Source organism: Chaetodon trifascialis, chromosome 12 (genome assembly GCF_039877785.1).
Source record: "Chaetodon trifascialis isolate fChaTrf1 chromosome 12, fChaTrf1.hap1, whole genome shotgun sequence".
NCBI classification, from domain to species: domain Eukaryota; kingdom Metazoa; phylum Chordata; class Actinopteri; order Chaetodontiformes; family Chaetodontidae; genus Chaetodon; species Chaetodon trifascialis.
Window position 1 is genome coordinate 21,092,132 of NC_092067.1, and position 21,974 is coordinate 21,114,105.

At 39.4% G+C, this 21,974-nt stretch overlaps 1 protein-coding gene across 3 annotated transcripts in view; it reads left to right on the forward strand.

The window, feature by feature from the left end:
• pard3bb (par-3 family cell polarity regulator beta b) overlaps positions 1–21,974 on the forward strand; it is a 189,134-nt gene that overhangs the window by 11,340 nt on the left and 155,820 nt on the right. For all 3 annotated transcript variants that reach the window (XM_070976180.1, XM_070976177.1, XM_070976179.1), the window contains exon 2: positions 1,337–1,438. In XM_070976180.1, coding sequence (XP_070832281.1) covers positions 1,337–1,438 — 102 coding nt within the window. The remainder of the gene's footprint in view (positions 1–1,336; positions 1,439–21,974) is intronic.

Here is a 21,974-nt window from a genome sequence, read left to right on the forward strand (position 1 = left end):
CAGAACATTTCTGTGCCTAGTCTTAATGAACACAGTGAAGTTACACATCCAAAACTTCTTTTTAAGACACAAAAAATTTCAACACCACCGAGCAGCTTCAAACTTTGGGCCTGGTTGTTGAAAATTAATGATATTTCCTCTGCCAGTTTGTTGATTTGTATTTAAAGAAGATGAGGAAGGAAGACGTGTCTCGACCCAGATCTCACATATGAATGTCCATTGAGACTAATTTACTCTATCAAATTATTGAAAAAGTGTAAGTAAGTCATTTAGTGGAAAGAGCTTTGCTGCGAAGGCAAATTTAGTGTAGGAACTGGTACTGACAGTGAGACTTGCAGTGATATCCAGGGACACACAGCACCTTGCTCTCTCTTACCCTTTCCCTGATGGGAGTTTTTGAAAAGCATTGACAAGCACCTGACCCTGAAAGAGTGATTTAATGGAGAAGCGCCCTGTAACATTTTGACTCGTACGTTTCCTTAGGCTATTTGTGGTTTTGTATGCGCGTGTGTGTTTGTGCATGTGGATGTGTGTGTTGTCTCAGCGTGTTGTTCAACAACCAGCTCTATGTAGTCAGCTGTCCAGTGCAGTGTCGATGTCATTAATCACAGACCCAACACAGCAGAGAAAGGGAGTGAGGATGGAGAGAGAAGAGAGGGCCATGCTGGAGTTGTAATCTGTACAGGGCACCAAGGGAAAGATGTGGAAGATTTAAGGAGGAAACGAACAAAGAAAGGGGCAGAAGTGGGGAGGGGGAGTGGAACAGAGAGAGGCCTTGTGCTCTGAGAAGTGGTTTTAAGTCCCCATAGAATAAAAATGTAGCTTATTTTAAATTTAGATATCATAATAGAAAATATATAAATCAGAAATGGAACAGAGTCCATGTAATTGTTTTTTTTTATTATCTATCCACTGGGGTGAATACAGATTTAAAACATTAAAACCACTGGAGGGTTTTTCAACTGTCCTGCCATTCTGCATCGCTATGACATGAAGCTAACTTCTCCATTTGGTGTTTTGACGACCCTCCCTGTGTTATACCCTGGTCTAGTATCTTGTTTGTGGAATAGACAAAGTCAGGTGGGTGAGGAGAGTTTGTGGGCTTGTGCTAGCTGGAATAACATCTGTATCCCTATTGACAACATGTTACAAACTTATAATATTATATAATATATAAAATTATTTATATGCTGATAGGGAGTGACACCTGAAGCCACCATTTAACAAAGTAGTCAGATATATGTGCATGTACTCTAAGTGGGAGAGTGATCAGCAGGTGTCAGGTTTATTCATACATTACGTTGTTTACTTAAATTGGTCTTGTCCTGTGTTATAGGAAGGAGATTTTCTGGTTCGAACACACCATGTTGAATACTGTGATGGGGGGATTCTGGACCCAGATGACATACTAAGTGACCTGGTAGAGGACAAGGACAAGGTAAGACCCTCTTGTAGAAGTAGAATGTGTTCCTACTCTTAATCTGATAAAGTAGTTAAAGACATTGGCCAGGTAATTGTGCTTCCTTTAATTTCACTTCCTTTTTAAAAAACCCCCCACAGAAATTGTGAATTGAGTGGTTTTCCGTGACTTGAAACTGACCACAAACATTTATCTTCTTAATTGATTGTGTGAGGTTAGACATTAACAGCCTTTAACTAAAATGGCCTGTTTCTGGAAAGACAACAGTATACAGAGTACACATACATGACACGACTAGTAAAATATCTGATGTCCACAAAGAAGAGAAACAAGTGCTGGGCAGCTCTTGTTCTTTACACAGAGCTACAAAATCACTGTATTTAAGTCAACCATCTTTTTCCCTTCAATCCTTTTGATAGCTCTCAGATAATGCATATAATCCTTTTGATTTATACCTTTTAATTAGTCACAGATTGTAACTGTGTGTGTATGTGCTTGAATGTTAGAGCGGGTATCTCTGCCTTGTATTTTGTGTGTGTGTGTGTGTGTGTGTGTGTGTGTGTGTGTGTGTGTGTGTATGTGCGTGCTCACACTCACGAGTATTGAGCTGCAGTGGCCTATAAGCCACTCCTTTGGATAGAATATTGCCTCACAAGCAAAATTCAAAGGGAAAAGGTTTTAACTTGCCTTCAGCATTAGGCAGTGTCATTAGCAATTCACTTTTGGAGACTTTGCAAACTCAATCCATATATTCCCCGTTTTTCTTATTTTCCCCCTGAGGAATGTGTCATTTTTCATTTTCCCCTTTGGAAAGTCTATTTTTTTCGTACATCTCACAGACTCAGGCATTATCGGACTGTGATGAATGGCCTAGATTAAGGGCTTTTTGAACCATGACTTAGGACCTCAAATGAATCTTGGACCTTCTCGTGGTGGCTCTGCACATTAAAACAGTATCAACATGTTTTAATGAGCCTGTGTCCTATGGTGAACTGAATTTTTCATTTAGGTCACAGCTTAAAAAACGACAAAGAACCTACTGGCTAGAAATGTAATGTACAGTATATTTCCCTGTCCTCGGCTCATACTGTATGCCCTTAAGGATGTATAAATACTGCAGGATGTGTTGGAGATTCTCTGAACTAATTAAGAACAAAGTTGCATTAGTTGGCATTTTCTCTTAGGGCTGTAAGAACCTTTGGGAGGAACTGAGGTGATCTCTCTCTCTAAACAGAACTCAGGCCTCTGTTCATGTCAGAACAATTATTCTTATTGTTGAAGTCTTTGATTTTAGATCTTGCGACCAACATAATTTTGTTAGCGTGAGTCCATCTAAATGTTTATAATCTTGTGCTTTTGCCTTGACATGGTTAACATAGACCTGCTGTAGAGATTTGACAGATGAGAGCTATCTTTACTTGAAAGGAATAATATAGCTAAACTGCAGCCCAGGGCCTGTATGATGTAGTGACAGGAGCAGTAACAGAGTCAGGAGACCAAAAGCTGACCTAGAGGACTGCTATTACGAGAGCCTGTTGCCATGGTTTGTACAGACTCAGAGAGCAGCATGCACTGGTCCTACTGTTAGCTAGTCATCACTTGGCCTCGCACAATACGTCCATGCACTGCACCTTTAAGGGTTTCCAGGGCAGTTCGGTCACAGTTGGTACGAAACGCCCCCCGCTTCCAGGAGGTAATGGTTTGTGCTGTTACTATGGAGATGAAGTGTTCCAAACATGTTATCCTAGGTGCCAGCCAAAGCTATTTATAGCCCCTTTCAGACATGCAGCCCTTCATGTTCATGTGATTAGCATGTTGGTCTTATGTGTGAATAAGTGCCCTGTTCACTTCTATGTAATGGTCATTTTGACTATCTGACTAGGTCAGACTCTTTGACCAGGGCACAAGTCTGAATTGAATTTTGTCAGATTAATGTAAAAGCTGCAGCAGCACAAGTTAAAATGTACAGAGACAGAGAGAAATGTACATCTGGTAATGTTAACATCGTCTAAGACCACTAAAAATGATCTCAATCTTCATGGCTTAAGAAAACACAATCAGTTTAATAAAATAAGAAACAGTGACAGAGCTCATTTTCAGCTGTTGAGGTGATTCTTACTTTATCAGATGAGTCCGTAAAGACTTTTTTTTCTTGTTGTGCACTGGGGCAGATGAGGTTAAAAATCCAGGTGGAAATCAGGAATCACATCACTGATTTGAAACACTTTGTTAAGTTCAGCTTCAAAATGGTCACTGGTTATGTAGTTTGTTTCCTTTTCTTTGTAAGATAAGCACATCACTGTTCAACTGCACTTCAGTATGTCCAACAGTAAGTGAAAGCATCACTGTTCACACAGCCTGAAGTTCAGCACTTACTCTTTCAGTTCAGTATCGCCTTCAGTCTGATGATAGCGGGTTCCTAGTGATCACATTGCAATTGTTTCTGTGGCTTTTTCTGCCTTTAGTTATGCCTTTAACAAAGAAGTGATGAACTGAGTCACAGCTGAGCGCCCTGCCAAAAGCTACTGATTCTATCAGTGATTTAGTGTCGTCACTTCACTTTGAAAAGTTGTTGGGGAAGCATTGAGTGATGTCAGAACGTCAGAAAAGGGAAAGTATATCAGTCTGGTGAGAAGTAAAAGGATTAGATAAGCATTAGATCATTTGAATAGCAGGTTTAAAATGAAGCTGGTTTAGCAGGTTTCTGTATCAAGAATGAAGTTATAATGACTGTAAGTGTGTGTGTGTGTGCTCACATGTGGGGGTGTTTGTCTCAACTTTATCTTGAACTCTCCTCGTTTTTACTCGAGGAGGATAGTAATTCTTTTAATATCCTTTGAATGCAGTGGAGCTGCACAAACTGAAATACGTTTGCAGCCCAGAAACCAAATATAAAAGCACATGCATGCTACAAAATACACATTTCAATGCTGGGATCGAATAAAGTGCCACACACTAATTCCCCAAATACACATATGGTGATACACGCAGACACAGAGAAGTAAACGGCATAGAATGATACGCAGCAATACACACTTCTGAGCAGCAGAGATTGCATATGAAATGAAAGTGTGAAATATTCATTGGCTTCTGAAGCGAGGCTCTCATAGTATTACTGAGCTGAGATTAATAAATGGCTCATAATCCCAGATGAGTGTTTTACTGTAGGCAGACTCAGACTGCCTGGCTTTCGGTTTATAAGCACAGAGAAAACAGAGGAGATTTTTGAGGCCTGTTGAAGACAGAGGTCAAAAATATAGTTTCGAAAATCCATGGCTGAAATATACCCCAGTAATGTATTTGAGAGACAGCTCAAATTTATGAAGGTTTGAGGTGATGTTTATGCAGCAACTGTGAGGAAATGTAAGTGTGCTGTCTTTAAATTGTTGGTTTGTATCCACACAGGTCTGCATGCTCGGTATCTCTATATATCTGTCTGTTTTGGATTGACGCAGAGTGCTGTAGTATGTAACAGTAATATGACAAATGTCACACTAACACTGGTCCCAAACAGCTTGAAGTGTTATGCCAGCCAGAAGTACAACTGCATGGCATGTTAAAACAACACAGATATTTTAGGAAGCACACTAACTCGAGATTTCCACTGGGCGCGTGTCCGTGACATTGTGTTTGCAACATGCACTTGGTCCATCCTCCCCACTGGTCAGAATTGTTTTGCCTCATTTTCCCTTGATTTCTGTGTTTCTATCATGGATAAGTAGCCTTCATAGATTAAGGGTTTCTTGTTTTTGTTTGTTTTATTTGCGTTATTGTTGATGTTCGATTGGGAGTCTGCACGGAGTGTTTTATTTTGAAAATTTACCAGATTCTCTTCACCATTCCTGTGTCTGACTTCCTGTCCGGCTCGATCTGCTCTGTGCAGAATAGCCTCAGACTGTGTATACGCTACTGAGACGCCTCTGAAACGGAGACACTGCACACTTGGTGGAAATGTGTTCATTGACTAGAATGACAGCGATCAGCTCCATCAAACACGTCACGGATGGAGCGCGGACTTCACACGCCCAAGGGAAATTGGGTGTTACAGTTATCTCACCCTTTGTTTAATGAGAGGGTTGACATCAATTTCATTTCTGTATTTTCATCTGAGTGAGTCTAGAATAGAGATGAGCCATCTGGGACATGTTTATCTTATCTTAGCTCAAAGACTGGAATCTTAGGGAAACTGCATAGGTGTGTCAAAATCCAAAGCTACATCCACAGTGCGTTTAGGTGCTGTGATTTTTGTTTTTTCTTCTCCAAATCAATGCAAAATGGTTATTGTAATTTAGGGAGATAATCAGAAAGTTTAAGTAGCGGGACCCTCAACATAACCCTACTCCTACCTCAAAGAAAATAACACAACTATAGCAGGTGAAAAATAATCTGGGGCAAGTATTTTTGTGTGTGTGGTGTGCAAGTTTACCTTAAGACCACCACCCTCACCAACCCCACCTTCTTTCTTCATTACCCTAATGTCTCCCTTGCACATTGTTTTTCAAGCTAACGCACAGCTCTATGCCAAAGAAAATGAAAAGTAAGCAGGAAGTATGGATTCCCATCAGCACTTTCTGTGTAGCTGGATGTGTAATTCCTAATGTATTTTTCCCGTCTTGTCGGTATCGCAGAAACAGTCTTACAGAGACCAGGGTTTGTTTGAAAGGTTAGCTGGTAATGGAGAGAGGGGTGAAAAACAGTGTTGCCTTGTATGATATTGATGTTTGTTGTGGGACATTAATAACTCTTGATCAAATACGCACTCACACATGCACACACAGCATGCATCCCTTTGCACACATCAGTGTTAAACATAAATATTCTTTTTCAAGCATGCACACACGATCACAGCCAGCATCCATTTACAATACCTTTCTCTTTTTTTGTTTTGTTCACTGGTACACACAACCCATTCTATGATTCTATTAGTATGCAGTATGTGCACTTGTGTGTTTGTACGTTGTATATGTGCCTCGCACACACAGCAAGCTTAACAGTATTGATCAGTGTAGAGGAGACTAATTAAAAACCTACAATCATCACATGCTATGAAGCAGATCCAGTTGAACTTACTCTTTAAACCCTTTACACACATAAGCTTTGTATCTATACACTATAAAGACACACACACACACACAAAGAAGAAGGGCTGGGTGATAAGGTTGAAATCAATATTACAATATTATTAAGAATGTGTTTCAGATAGTATCTATATCTGTAGTGGTATCTGTCTTAGATATTATATCCTTATCTATAAATATTATATCTGATTTGACAATGTGGCAGGTGCATACAAAATTTCATAATGTACATTTTCTCATTTTTATCAGTTTGCTCTAAATTACTAATTTGGACAATACATTTGTAAAACAAGATCACTACGCTCATTATGATACCATACAAGTGAAAGTAATCTGTAATCCCTGATACCCATAGTGCATCATGTTTCACATACTGAGAAAAACATGTTTAAAGGAGCGGTTTATGGAAACACTGCTGGAACACAAGCCAGCCTGGAAGTAGGGCGACTCTCCATGAGCAGAGCTTTAATCACAGATAATTGTGCCAATCATTATTTATCCCATTGTTAGCATGACAAATTATTTGATTATATCGCTTACTTATTCTGATGTAGATGCTATTAGCCTTTACCAGGTGAGGAGTGAATGTGCTTTGCATTCTTTAGGGCCATTCTTCTATGTGCTCTTTCACACACCATCAATATTCATGACAGAGGATAAACCATTATTATGGTTTAAGAAATATCTTTACAGTAAATACATGATTGTAATCTATATTCAGAGAGGAAAGCAAAGATTGATATATTCTTGAAATGTCTTAATTGACTCTCTTTTGCTTGGTCTGTTCGGTGCCTTGGAAACTTTCTTCTATCCGTCTGATCTGCATTTAAGTAACCTCGCCACAGATTAATTTCTTATGTTAACAAACCTGGAGTGAATATCAGAAGGAATAAGGGTTTGTGAGATCCCTGATTTTCCTGGTGCTCTCCAGTGGGCACCTTCTCCGAGAAATTTAGTTCACTTTGGCCCTACAATGCCACGATAGTACCATTTTCTGGAGAACTGTTTGTAAATTGCCATGTTAATCCTGTTAAAATGCACTTTGAATTGATCAAATGTGAAACATGTCTGGCGATTATACTGTCTGGCTGGCTGATGAGATGAAACAACCTTAAAGAGTCTGACTTGGAGACGTTAAGATGGACAGTTGGTGGACTCAAGCCAACTCAGTGGGGAGTGCGTTGTGTGTCTGCTTGTGTGTATTTTCACCCAAGTGTGTATGTGTTCGTTTTCCAGTCAGCCAAAACCATTTGCTGGAGAAGGCCAACAGTTCACCTCTTAGTTCTGTTAATATTTAAATAATGCCCTCATTTTCTCTCCTTCTTTAGCTTTCTTTTTTGTCTCTCTGATGTCCTGTCTGTTTTCCTGGCCCATCTTGCCATCACATGGGGGGTAGTATGAGCAGAGTGGGGACAGACAGCCAGACTGACGATGCCTATGGTGTTGGCATACTGACAAAAAAATTTAATATGGCATTTAAATGGGCAAGAAGGATAGATTTTGTGTTTTGTAACAGATGAGACCCTGGATTGATGATTAATTTGGTTCTAAATAAAGTTATTTCATTTTGAATGTCTTACTCTAGACTACATTTTAAGAAAAGGGTTATAGATGGCTCCAAAAATTAGCTATTGTCCATGTCTGAATATCTACTGTATCCCCTTTCTGCCTCTAAGAAGTCTAATCCTACTAAATGATTTATTTGCTAGTTAAAGCAAAATAATAAAAATAACGAAAGGTCACTACAGCACCAGAATCATATAAAGAACCCCCAACCAAATCTCTGATAATGAGGAAATTATTCAGTGCAGGTTCCCTGTTATCAGCAGGCCCTTCCCTCCCTTCTGTGCTCTGTAATTCTACAGTTTTCCATATCCATGATCATGAAAACTCTGCTGATCGGTGGTGAATAACACAAGCTGCTGCTGCTGCTAACAGATGCAGCTCTGTCAAACTTGCTAATTTATTTCTGTGTCTCTGTCTAAGCACTGCCTTTGTAACTTACAGCATGCATACACATTAATTCTATATTTGCCAGACATGATAGTTCTCGATACAAATTAATCAATTAAGGGCTAAATGTTCATTTAGCAAATGTAAATGAGAAATGATAATGTCGGGCTTCTGCACAACTTATTTAGACGTACACACATGCACAAATAAACACACACACCAAAAGTAATTTGGCCCAGCTAATGTAGGTGTTACATCATTTACAGATTGATTGCTGTCATCACTGATGTGTGAACTCGTGAAAAGCATTTACAATGAAGCTGGAATATAATTATTTGGACTTCATCATTACAGATCATTTAGTTAACTTTTTATAAGGCAATTAACTGTGCGGCTAATAGCTCTGTTTGGTTGAAAATACATTTTTTAAGTTCAAATACAGTTTGTGTTTTGTTTGCGAAGTACTTAAGCCAGTTGATTTAATATTTTGTGTGCTAGTATCTATTGTCAGATTTCTTTGTCTATGTATGCTTGAGTATGTTTGTATCCTGTAGTGGAGGAATGGTATGATATTAGAAATGGCATGAACCAAAGAGTTAAATAAAGGAAAGGCGGAGAGGTTTACAGTACTCACAGCCCGACAGAACTGTTGCACTTCCTTGTTAATCAGTAGGCGGTTTACATGTCTAATGGCTTGCGATTCATTTGCGCTTAAACATGATCTCTTTTTGTTTGGCAGTAACTTTGGCAGGTATGACAGTTTGCTTAACAGGGATGTGAATTGATTTCCATTAACATTTTTGCTTTTCTTTTTTGCAGTGTTTGTTTTGATTTAGATTTTCTGAGTCAGACTGAAAATCTGCTAAGGCTGCCTGCCTTACATGACATTCCTTGAGTTTAAGCCCACATGGTATTTCAGCATGTTGCTGGTGTTTCCACCCTTACTACGGACACCTAGCACTGTTGTCACCTTCCTTCATGAAATGAAACCACTCTTTGGGCCATTTCTTTCCTCTCTGCCATGAATCCTTCTTGTTGCAACTTCCCAAGCTTGTACTATATGAATAGTTTTCTCCATTGTAACTGACATCTGACACTTTATAGAAAATCTGAAGTAATTGTAATTCACATATGGCACCTCCTCCTTATCCAGCTCTCCCACCATTCTACGTCTGCCCTCTTTTTCTCTCTCGCCCCTTCTCTCTCTTTCTCCTTTGCATTTCTTTTCTTTCCCCTTTCCCCTACTCACCAGCCTCACTGTCATTTAGAGGAGCACAACACAAGCCAGTCAGAATGAGGCAATTATGACCGTGTTGGGAGGGTTATTAGGCATAATGCCCCATAATCCTCCTCTACAGTTTTCATCATAAATGACATGTACATTAAGTCAGTGCAGTATGTACGTGCTTAGAGAAATCTAACACTGTGTGAAGAACACCAGCTTCAGCCAAGGTTTCCAAAATTTTAAAGCATTTATTAGTAAAGATGATGCAGTTGTAATGTGATTATTTATAGCTGCTTATTCTGGTGTGACAAGATAGTTAAGACAGTAGACAGCAGACAGACAGACAGACAGGCAGTACTTGATTGGAATCTTATGTACAGCATGCTGTGTAAGATACATATTTGTACATTAAGGTCGTTGATTATGAGGCTCTTATAGCATTTTGTGTGTGAGTGCTGCTGGTTAACATGTCGGCATTAATGGAACCATGACCCAGATCAAAACAATGAGGTTTGAAAGGGATTGGAAAAGCATGCAGACACATTGAGCAGCAGCAATTTGTGTGGGTAGCCTCTGACACAGTCCACATTTAATCTCAACATTTTAATCCCAGGCAGTTTAACAAAAACCTGACACATAAACCAAGCAGACAGGCATCCAACAAATCTCATTCTTCACCTTGAAGTTATGTGCCAAGCTTAATAATTATATTAGCATTGTGTGAAGTATTTAAAGCATGATGATTGTTTTTTGTAGCTTTGCCAGTGTCATTATGTCTTGCTGGCATTGTTTTCCTACACTGCAGAGGCTGAGCAACTTCTAATTCGTTTTATGATCGGGTGAATTTTTCAGAGAATTTCCGTTCTCTAGACCATATTATTATCTATTTATTTAGATCAATTGTAGCTGACTTGAGTAGTATTAATTATAAATTGAGCTTTTTTATATTAATGTAAAAAATAATTGGCATGTGGCATTGAAGTTTAACCATCTGTCTATAGTTAGCCCTTTGGGCCCTTTTGAATGCACGTCTTCATTCACCACTGAGAGCATATCCCTCACCCAACTTTTGTGTCTGAGTGGCCGCTCTGTTATCTGCAGCTCCCAGGGCTGACTGGGCTTGACCCCGGACTCGGCCCATCTAATAAAAAGCTTTTCTATTCAAGTGTGTGTTCAAGTGTGTTTTCTGTTGATATTTTACTTGGCCTGCACCTTTACTTTGCTATGATTGTAGATTGTAGGTTTGATTATCGTAACCAATGAAAAACACGTCAATCACTCGTAGGTCCCAGTGTGTCTGGTAATGGCGCGGATGTTTGTGCCAGACCTCGCATCTGACCACCAGCCCAAAACTGAATTAAGGTCTAAAATTCTGCTGCAGCGAAAGAACAGAATATTTTCCACTTTTCTTTAAAATGTATTAGCAATGTTTGTCTCGAAGTTACATTGTCCTTACATTTAGTTTAGTGCTTACAAACTTTTAAGACGTGAAATTTCAATACACCCATTGAGATGAATAAAGACATTGAAAATATATTGTCAAAACACTGTCTTTTTTCCTCCAGTCCTGCTGTTTCTCCAGCATGTCCTAATCATATTTATCAGCAGATCTTGGCAGCATAACCAAGTTCAGACATATTTTCCTTTTAAAGTGTGCAAACCTTGCAGCTTGCAGAGGTTAAGTGAATGAGCAGGGAGGGCAAACATTCACACTGTTTTTCACATATGCTCACTCTCACACACACACACACACACACACACACACACACACACACACACACACACACACACACACACACACACACACACACACACACACACACACACAGAATATGGTCATGTAATACCAACCGCATTGTAGCCACCTTTGCCCTCTCAGCCCTCCATATGAAGTGGCCATTACGAAGAGAATAATATTGACCTTCGACTAAAGAAAGCAGTGCTGCTTATTGCTTTCACACATTGCACTGGTTTTCTTTGCTGCATTTCGTTGTGTGTGGGTGTGCGCATGTGTGGCGACGTGTGTATGGAGACATACACAAGTATAAGGAGTGGTCAGATGTATGTTCCACTTGTGTGTTTCTTGGGGTGCAGCTATGGCAGCAATGGACTAGGTGGGTGAAGTGTGAATTGTTATTTTCCTGTCTTGGTCTGTTTTTGAGCGCAACTTAACAGTGTCTTTGGCTTTTGAGGAAGAATACAAGTCAGAGAACGCAACGTAATGATCTTATTAGCTAAAATTAAAGACAGCATGAGTTAAGAATGGGAAGTGACAGAAGTTAAGTTGAACTTCCTGAGACCAAGTGGAATACTTGTGTCAGTGAGGACACACACATCACAGCCAAATTTTTCAGGTCAAGGACAAAAAAGTGAACTGTTAATTTTTCCGAAAACTTCCACATAACACTTTCTTTTTCAATGTTGAAATTATGGTAATAACATAGTAATTGCATATTATTTTTCTGACAAACAACACTACAGCATGATATGACATCGTAACACAATGTCAGCCATTGTCATACCAACCCTTTCAACCCCTTTCTTGCCTTTTTTTGTTTAAGTGTAATATGTTTGAATGTATGCACTTCCTCTTCCCAGTCCTTCAAGAGGGTACCATGAAAAGCCATAAAGTCTTCTGCCTGTCCGCTGTGTGTATGACTCATATATCGTTCCTTTGTCATTTGCTTTATGTAGCCTTACATTTTTCATTACATAGTAATCGTATGTTTTAGTTTTCATGCATGTGTTTTATTGTGCATGTGTGTGTGTGTGCGTGTGTGTGTGTGTGTGTGAGAGAGAGAGAGAGAGGGAGAGGGAGAGAGAGTGCATCTGGTAGTCCTTGAGAAGGGTAGAGGGACCATAAACCTTATCTTTCTTCAGGAGCTGAGATATCTGCTATCAGCCAAATTGTGAATTATATTTGATGAGGCTATGGCCTCATTGGTAAATTGCAGTACACTGACACATATATCAGTCTACATTGACTATATGTATGTGTGCGTCTATGTATGTATGTATGTGTGTGTGTGTGTGTGTGTGTGCGTGTGTATATATATATATCACCCTTTTCTATATGTGCATACTATATGTATGTGCGTCACTGAATTATCAGTTTTTACTGATATATGACTCTAGATTATATCTTAAGCACTGATTGTTCTGTGTTTTGATTGGTTAAAAGAATATAAAATCAATGTTGGGGTTTGAACAGGTATCCATTTTGAAAGATAACATAATAACCATGATTGTGTGTGAGTGTTTTGGGGTGTGTTGGCCACAGTCAGAATAGGGTAGTGCCCTCTTTAATCTTAAATCTGTCAGTAAAATCGCATGGAGATTTTGCTGTGTGTGCGTGTTTTAGGCAGTTATTGGTGTGTGTGATGAGCTCTTTTTGTGTGTGTGTGTGTGTGTGTGTTTGTATGATTCCAGTCAATCATCTGTCAAAATGCTGCTAACACCCGCCACCTCCATCTGTATGTCTTTCTCTTTTTACACATGCACCGCATAACTCATAATGAACACAATGACTTCAAACATAACCTTTAATGCTGCGTAGCCTCATGTGTTACAGACATGTTTCACTTGATGACACACACAGATGGGTAATACAATATAACTCGTGTGGCACATTTTGAATAGGTTCGTAATGTTCCATTAGTTTGATTGCTTACAACCTGTCACACATGATGGGTAGAAACAATAAAATCAGAATAGAGCAAAACTCAATTAAATGGCTGCTTTTATGTTGTAATTTAATGGTTTAATTTTAATATTGCTCATTTACGACGCAAGTGAAGTGAGTAGATTGTTTCACTTAGACACAGATACATGGAGATGAAAACGCACGCTAAAAAGTCCACACACAAATATACTTTGGCTTACACACACACATACACTCACACCCTCACACTCTTCAGAGGCGGTGGAGTGGAATAATGGACAAGGCGATGGAATAGAGGGGAGATTTTATCATTCACACTCTCTTAACCACCAGCCATCTGCTAAATGCACACATTCTTGTCTTTGTGTCTGTGGGTGTGTGTATTTATGTGTATGGTCGCACAAACACATGCATATGAATCGATCAGTTTAATTCCTTGAAGGCTTGGAAGACCGCTCATCATGTTAAACTGGCTGATACAGTTGATTCATCAGTGCAGTCAAACAGAATTGTGCATCTTGCTTTTCAGTTATTAATTAGTATAAAAGACAAAAACAACAGAACCGTATAGTATGTAACAAAAAACTGGATGAAGTGCTATATGTGATGCAGGAAAATGCTAAAATGTGCATGTAGCAACCTGTAGCTGTGCAGTTAGTATGGTAACATGACTGCTTGTGTGTGCAGTGGGTTTATTGATACTTCCTTTACCTTTTTTCTAACTGTGTTATCAATGAGCTGATCCGAAAATATTATTATAACAAGTAAATAAAGAATGAAAAATATCCAAATCACGTAAATATTGCTGTGTTATTACCACAGGCTTAAACATTACAATGTTTTAAGATACACGACATTTCACCACCAGAGTTTTCCGATTAATGGAAATTTTTCCTAAAGGTCATCCAGGCTTGACTCATATATCATTATCTGTGTTCCGTAGAGAGGTTGCTTATTATGACAGGATAAAGAGGAGACAGCATCTCACCATAATGAACCGAAATGCTCCATCTCACCTTCACCTCATCCCTCTGCTCCATCCTCCACCTCGGCTCTCCACATTTACAGCAGTTAACCTCTCTACACTCATTCGCTCTGTGCTCTCCTCCTACTCCACGTCTACCCTTTCCTGGCTGTTTGTGCTGCCTTAGCTTCTCTCTTTGATATATTTTCATTGAACGTAGCTCTTCTCTTGCCATGTCCTGGGTCCTCTACCAGTACTTAGTGATGCCTTGGCCTCCACTCCTCTGCTTCCTTATGCCCCCTTCCTTCCCCTTCACCATGCACTCCTTTCTTTCACCCTTACCTCTAATGAATCCAATAATTTCTGAGTCACACCTCAGTGTGTGTATGTGTGCTTGTGTGTTTGTGTGGTTGTACGCAGGTGTGTGTATGTTAGTGTGTGTGTGTCTGTGTGTGTGTGGCTAGACTCTTCATTTGTCAAAGGCACACACAGATGTGATCTAGACCTGATACATATGTTGACCCTTAGCCATGAACCAGGAGGGTTAATTGAGTAATGGCGTCTGTGATAGAGAAGAGGATATGAGGTGGGAGGATGAGAGAGAGAGAAAGAATGAGAACAAGAGCATTAAGAGAGTAAGAACGAGACGGATAGGTGCAATTTGTAAGAGCATATAAAAAGAGGAGAAGCAGGAGGGTGCCAAAGAAAAAGGGGTTAATTGCCAGAGTGAATAAAATGAAAGACAGAGGGATGCTGGTAATTAAAGAATTGCAGAAGAGACAGTGAAATAAAGACAAATGTGGGGTTAATGGTGACAGTGTGTGAGATGAGCACGAGGTGACAGCATGAGGCAGCCAACCAGCGGGACATGGAAGATTGATTTAGAGTGATCGAGAAGGGGTTAACAGAGTGATTGAAACGAAACAAAGAGAGAGGCAGAGAGGGTGAAAATGAAAGGGTTAATTATGAATATAATAAACCATGGATCCTGTAGTCTTCATGGACCTTGGCTCTTAATTAAGGAAACTCAGCTGCACCTGGGACCCACCTAGAATAGATGGATACAGCACTGCATGAAATTGTGTGTGTGTGTGTGTGTGTGTGTTACTAATTGTTATTGTTATGAAGTCCACCTCCTCGTGGATTCATTGTGCTGATGAATTATCTTAATGAAGTGCCTGAATGTGGGGTTTGTTGGGGATAGACTAACTAAATGACCAGATGACTAAGAATTGGTTCATCATATGCCTGTGTGTGGGCACACACATTAAAATAAGTGTTATGGACAGAATAGTAAAAGGGAAAAGCAAGTGACTCACATTTTGAACCCTCATTCATTGCTTGTTCTTTCTCTTTTTTTCCTCTCTGCTTACAAGAACTTTGACAGCGTGTTACAAACATGCAGGACTTAATCACATTTTTAGGAAAAGATTAAGAAAAGAAGCCTTGTGTTTGGGCTGATGGTGTGACATTTCTGATTTCTGAATATTATGTGGGCTCCAAATCACGAGGCCAAGGCAGCACATCATTCTCTGCCATTGCTTTCAGCCAGAAAGAATCCATTTAAATACTGTTTTGTACATGTAGAATTAAGTCATGTGCAAATACACAATGAAAAAAATGAACTGGTAAAAAATTATGAGCATGTAAAGTTAGTGGTTCATATGTAAATAAATTGTTTGGTTTTAACTTAAATGTACTGAGTTAACAAAAGACATTCAGCAGAATCCAAAATTCCTAACAGAAAGCGAAAAGAAAGAAAGTGTTAATCTAACTCTAAATAATTATTTTTTGGGGTATGAGAACAGTCAATTTAGATGAAATTATGATAGCATGCAGATTTGCGTGGATGGAAATCAGGCATTAAATCCCTCACATGGTACCTCTGAAGACCTGCCTGCCTCACTCTGTAGTTCATTATGGCTACACTGAGACAGCATAATATGCTGCTTGATCTAATGACTTAAAAGCCTCAAGTCATAGCCGTCTAAGTGTTTGAGGGTTTTTTGCATTTTGCTGCAACAAACCTCAGGCTGTTTCAAGAAATATGTTGACATCAACCTGAATGAGTTGAGGCTAATCTGGAACTTCATCCAGAGACTTTTGCAGCTGTGATTTTGGTAGTGTGTAATGTGCATTAAGGTGGATTGTCCCTTTAAGTACCCATCATTTAGTGTCGAGATGGATTTGATTCATAGTCTTGTGAATAGAAGATATGATCTGTTAGGAAGATTAATGTAATCACTCTGTGTTGGCTATGAGCTTTACTCTTCACCTCAATCATAGAAATGTTAGAAGACCTCCTCTCATGTCAGCCTTTTAGGAGGAAAAGCAGTCTGCGATGTGTGTGTGCTCTTTGTAGGCACTGTGTGTATGTGTTCAAGAGAGATTTATGTGTGTTTTCACCACACACACACACACACGCACACACACACACACACACACACACACACACACACACACACACACACACACACACACACACACACACAGAAAGCTACCAGCAGTTAGCAGAAAGATTTACATACATTGACAGAGTAATGCGCTGGGTGGTGAGAGCTTTATAAAGAGTGAACCTGTCCCTGAATGTGTGTGAGTGATGATAACAGCCTCATTTAATTGCCTAACCCCTACATACACACACACACACACGCGCGCGCGAACACACACATACACACACGCACTCAGATCATGAGTTCTCTGAGTAGGTGTCGCATAATTTCTATCATTCACCTTGAGGAGGTGGAGGTAAGACAGGATGATGAAGGGGTGGGACAAAGAGTAAAAGAGTAAGAGTCTGTCAGGAACAGAGATAAATGGTCTTAGGTAAGCTGATAAGAGGTCAGAGGCTGTTTCTTAGGTTTCACTTTTGGTAAACAGTTGGAAATTCACTGAACCCTAAATCTAAATTAATGTTTGTCAGCTGAATCTTGGCAAGGCACTCGTATGTACTGTGTGTACATTTGTACTTAGCAGAGGGACTTGTGAGAGGACCTATTTTTGTGAGGTTTTAACAGCACATCCTCATACCTAAACAACAGAATAGATTGTTTGTTAATAACTCCCAAAATGACATATATGAATGTTGGGCAGCATCAGTGACAGGTGTACCGGACACGTGGTTAAGGTAGACTCATGGGCTGAATATACTCGACATTGACACGGACAATGCATGAGGTTCATTTTATTGTGTCCTACATGTATAGGTGTCTGCCTACATGTTTGTTGGTGAGTACAGTTGGTACAGTCAGAACATTGACTCTGGCTTACAAGTAGGTGTGTTTGACCTTAGTTTGTGTTAGATATCCTGTTGAGGATCCAAACGATTATTTTTAAGTAAGCAAAATTGTAGTTTAGTAGCTTCGTAAATTGCACACTTATGCTGCTGTTCTCCTGAGCAGTGAGAGATTCCAACTGGGCCCATGCATAGAGCTCCTAAGTCTTGGAAATATGTGTCATGTTTAATTTGCAAAAAATATCTCGACAACAAAATGACACAGAAACAAGTAATTTTGGCCTAAGTTTCATGGGAGAGACTTAATGTTTGTCAGTCTGTTAGTATGCATGTTCTATATGAATAACATGTTTTGCTTGTGCTTGAATACAGTAGCATTACCATTAAACCCTGATATAAATTAACCATGCTTTGTCTCTCCCTTCCTCACACTCACTCTCCCGCGCACGCACATTCACTTCATAATGGGAGCATCTGCAAACTCTAATGAATGGAATGAGTGAAGTTACACAGCTCCACATAGAGGAGATCCTTCCAGTCAGGAAGATGATTAAGGTCAAACTCCAGGTCACAACATTGTTGCCAATAATCTATAATTTTCATAATGAAACACTTCATTGTGTATTGTCCCCATCTGCAGAATTTGTTTTAATGCTAAGGCTATCCTATTTAGCTTTGGCACTGAAACATTTGCTTGAGATGTAAACCCTGTACAAATTCAAAGATGCGTTGAGGTATGAACTCTAACACTTCACATATGAGAGTTTAAAAGCTATAAATACACTACGGTCAGAGGGAAATTTAGTTAGAAACCACTTTAGATAATAAAACATAAGCAAATTCTGCATTTTACCACCTCCGTAGGGTAAAAAAAAACACACTAAATACTGAAACTTGTCACTAAATCCTACCTTATCAAAAGGTTTTCATGATTCTGCCTGATGTTGCATAATTAATAAAATCAAAGTATCTTTAGGTTTGTGCCCACCATCAGTAATCAAAGAGCTGTAGTTTTGTACCCACCATCAGTAATCAAAGAGCTGTAGTTTTGTACCCACCATCAGTAATCAAAGAGCTGTAGTTTTGTGCCCACCATCAGTAATCAAAGAGCTGTAGTTTTGTGCCCACCATCAGTAATCAAAGAGCTGTAGTTTTGTACCCACCATCAGTAATCAAAGAGCTGTAGTTTTGTGCCCACCATCAGTAATCAAAGAGCTGTAGTTTTGTGAAGATATGACAAGATTTGATTTAAGTTTGATCCACCAAAGTTTAGGTAAACAACATTTGACAAAGAAAGACAAAATGTGCAATAATATGCAGAAAGACTGTCCTCAGATCAGCCTAATCATACATGCAGACATAACATGTCATAACATAAACTCCTGGAAAATATGACCGACTGTGATGAAATACTGTGAACTATATAATGTTCAATGTAGCTTTACTAGAGCCACTCCTGTTTAGAAGACTTATTTTTTTCCTTGCACTGGTTTGAGGTGACATGTTGAGATTGATTCTTCTCCTTCAGCACTGAAGCAGATAAGCTGTCTGGGGGTCAGGAAACAACCTTTCAACAATTAACCCCATAATCCCCAGAGTGGTTACAGATTATAGACATGTGAATGTCTTAAGCATCAGTCCTCTGTTGTATATGGGGCAGAGTCCTTCCACCAAACATGCTTCAAGTTTTCATAACTTTAAAGGTTTGAGGGAATGAAGGAATAAGGATCATGAAAGAACAGTTTGGAATGAAACAATGGTTTGATTCAGACGCCTTGAGAAGGCGAGTGGTATGCGTCCTGGATGTACGTGTGATACAGTCTACTCTCTTCATTCTTCTGTGTTTCCATATGTGCATGGATGTAGGCATCATCGGATATTTACATGACACAATGCCCCCAGAATTTTGTCTCATCTTTTTAGACAGTTGTGGCAAAATGTGTCCCCCAAACATTTTTGAATGTCCTACATTGGAAATATGTGTGTAGTTTATTGATCCAGGTTTAGGACTGTCAGCTGACAGTTATTACTGCTTGACATTTTGACATGGTAATCCTCAGATAATCACCATCACAACACTGTTCGTGTGTGTGTGTGTGTGTGTGTGTGTGTGTGTGTGTGTGTGTGCGTGTGTGTATAGGAGTGTGAAACTGTGTTTGCATGTATGTGAGAGAGAACATGGTGTGTATGGGTGTGTGTGAAGCCTAATCAGTCACATCTGACAGACAGCAAATCCTACTTCAAAAGCCACTCAGACACCCATTGTTATGTGGAGAGCCAATTGAACGAGATAAGATGTTGGAAAGAAAGGAGAGGAGGAAGGAAAGCAAGGCTGGATGAATGAGCTATCAGAGGATGTGAGACTAAGCCTTGGTGTTGAACACTGACAACTTTTAAAGGTTCTATGATTCACACTTAACATCAATAAATCATTCACATTTAACACATCATTGTTATTGCGCATTTTCTTTTTCAACATGACAATACCCTCAAATACAAAGAAAGGTCCATAAAAAATGCCTTTCTGAGTTGTATGAAAAAACGAATTGTCAACAGCTTTGATAACTGTAGTCATTTAAGTTATTTATCAAGGTAAATTCATCACCTGATGAAATCATCTTCCTGAGTTATGGGAAGCTGTAATGGACGTTCAGTATTTTCTGTTTTTTATAGTCCAAATGATCAATAAATTCATAAAAAGAACAAACAAACAAAAAACTGGCACCTTAATCGATGATAATAAACAATCTTTAGTTGCCCTACTCTTGAGTTATAGCATGTTTTCTTCCTTTTCTACATAGAAATGTGATCTTTAGTCTTGTTCCTTGTGGCTAAATTCCTTGTTTCATTTGGTTGCTGCTGGTTGATTTTTGTTTGAACTGTTTCAGAGAGATGTTGATTCTGCTATATGCTCATTTTTGAGGCTGTGGTTTGTGGTGCTGTTGAATTGTATCATGTTACACTAAGATAAGCCAATCCTTTCGCTTCTCAACTCTTAACTCTTCTGTGTTTTGGCCACCTCGGCTTGCTAGTGTTGCAGCACTGCCCTCCTTTACGACAGCCAAGGTTTATGGAATGAGCATTTCACTGCATATGCAAATGAAATTAGAGCTCTGAGTTTTAACAACCGGATTGGCAAAAGACACAGATTCGTTAAATTCTGATTCAGTTGAACCTGTTATCTCCCGAGCAGTGTACAGAGCATTCAGGGTGTAGCTTTTAGATGGCACCGACTGACGCTGTGGCTTGGTAAAATCCAAAACTTTTTTGGCTGCTTGTCATATCGGCTGTCGCTAAGTAACATTAGTTCAGTGAGTCACTTGATGATAAGCCAATTTGTAGATAATATATCCACTTTGAAAAACCATTTTGCTACACAATGTACTGCCTTCTTCCCAGTGGGTGGAGCCTGTGCAGTTTCTTCTGGTTAATAGGCTCCCCTGGTTTATGAGCGCTGTCGTTCAGACCGCTGCTGGTGGATCATTGAGAATATGGCCTGCACAGAATGTGTCCATCTGTGCCGCTGTGTGTCTCCATAATGCGGTTCCATATGGCCAAGTGTGGTCTACACACAGCCTCAGGGAGGTTGGTGGTAGATAGTTAACACACAGGCACACACTCACACGCACAGGCATGCACGCACACACAGATATTTTTCCTCATGCACAAGCATACATATATGTATGAATGTAGGGACACAAACACACAAGCATTCATGCACACACATGCAAATATGGATGCAGGAAAGTACACACTGTCTGCACAACTGAGGAAACAGAAGCTGTCATTATATTTTGGCTGTGTGACAGACACTGAAGTTCTGCCTGTCTGAAGTTCACAAAGTCACTGAACATTTGTACTGCCGGTGCTGATGGTGGATGTACACGTTTTGACAGCTGAAATCATTTCTGCTTTCTCTTTCTCAATAATATGTCTATATAACATCTTTTCGAATGATTTTTAATCTTTCTCTCTGTTGTCTGTGTATAGTAGTCTGCACTGTATGTCTATAGATGGGTTTCCATCCAAATGCGTTGCCGATTTTAACTGCATTTTGAGAAAATTGGCAAAAGAAAATGTGAAGGAATGCGTCTTTCCATCCACTACTGCCGTCTGATCATTATGAGTCAGTTCATCGATATGAGCAGTAGGTGTTCTCCAGTTGTGTGCGATTACACCATTGCAGAAGAAGAGCGAACAACAGGATGATGTAATTAAATGAGTGCCAGTCAAACAGTGAAAAACGATGTAGAAAACCTCATGGTCAAATAATTAATTATTAGTAATTTCTGTTTGTTTCATTTATTAATTTGATCAACATTAGTCTTCTCATCACTCCACACAGAGGCACACAAACTCCTCACCTTGTGGCAAAATTGGCCGTTTTGAGCTAATGTTTATGCTTTATAATGCAATGACACAAAGAAGTGCTGGACAG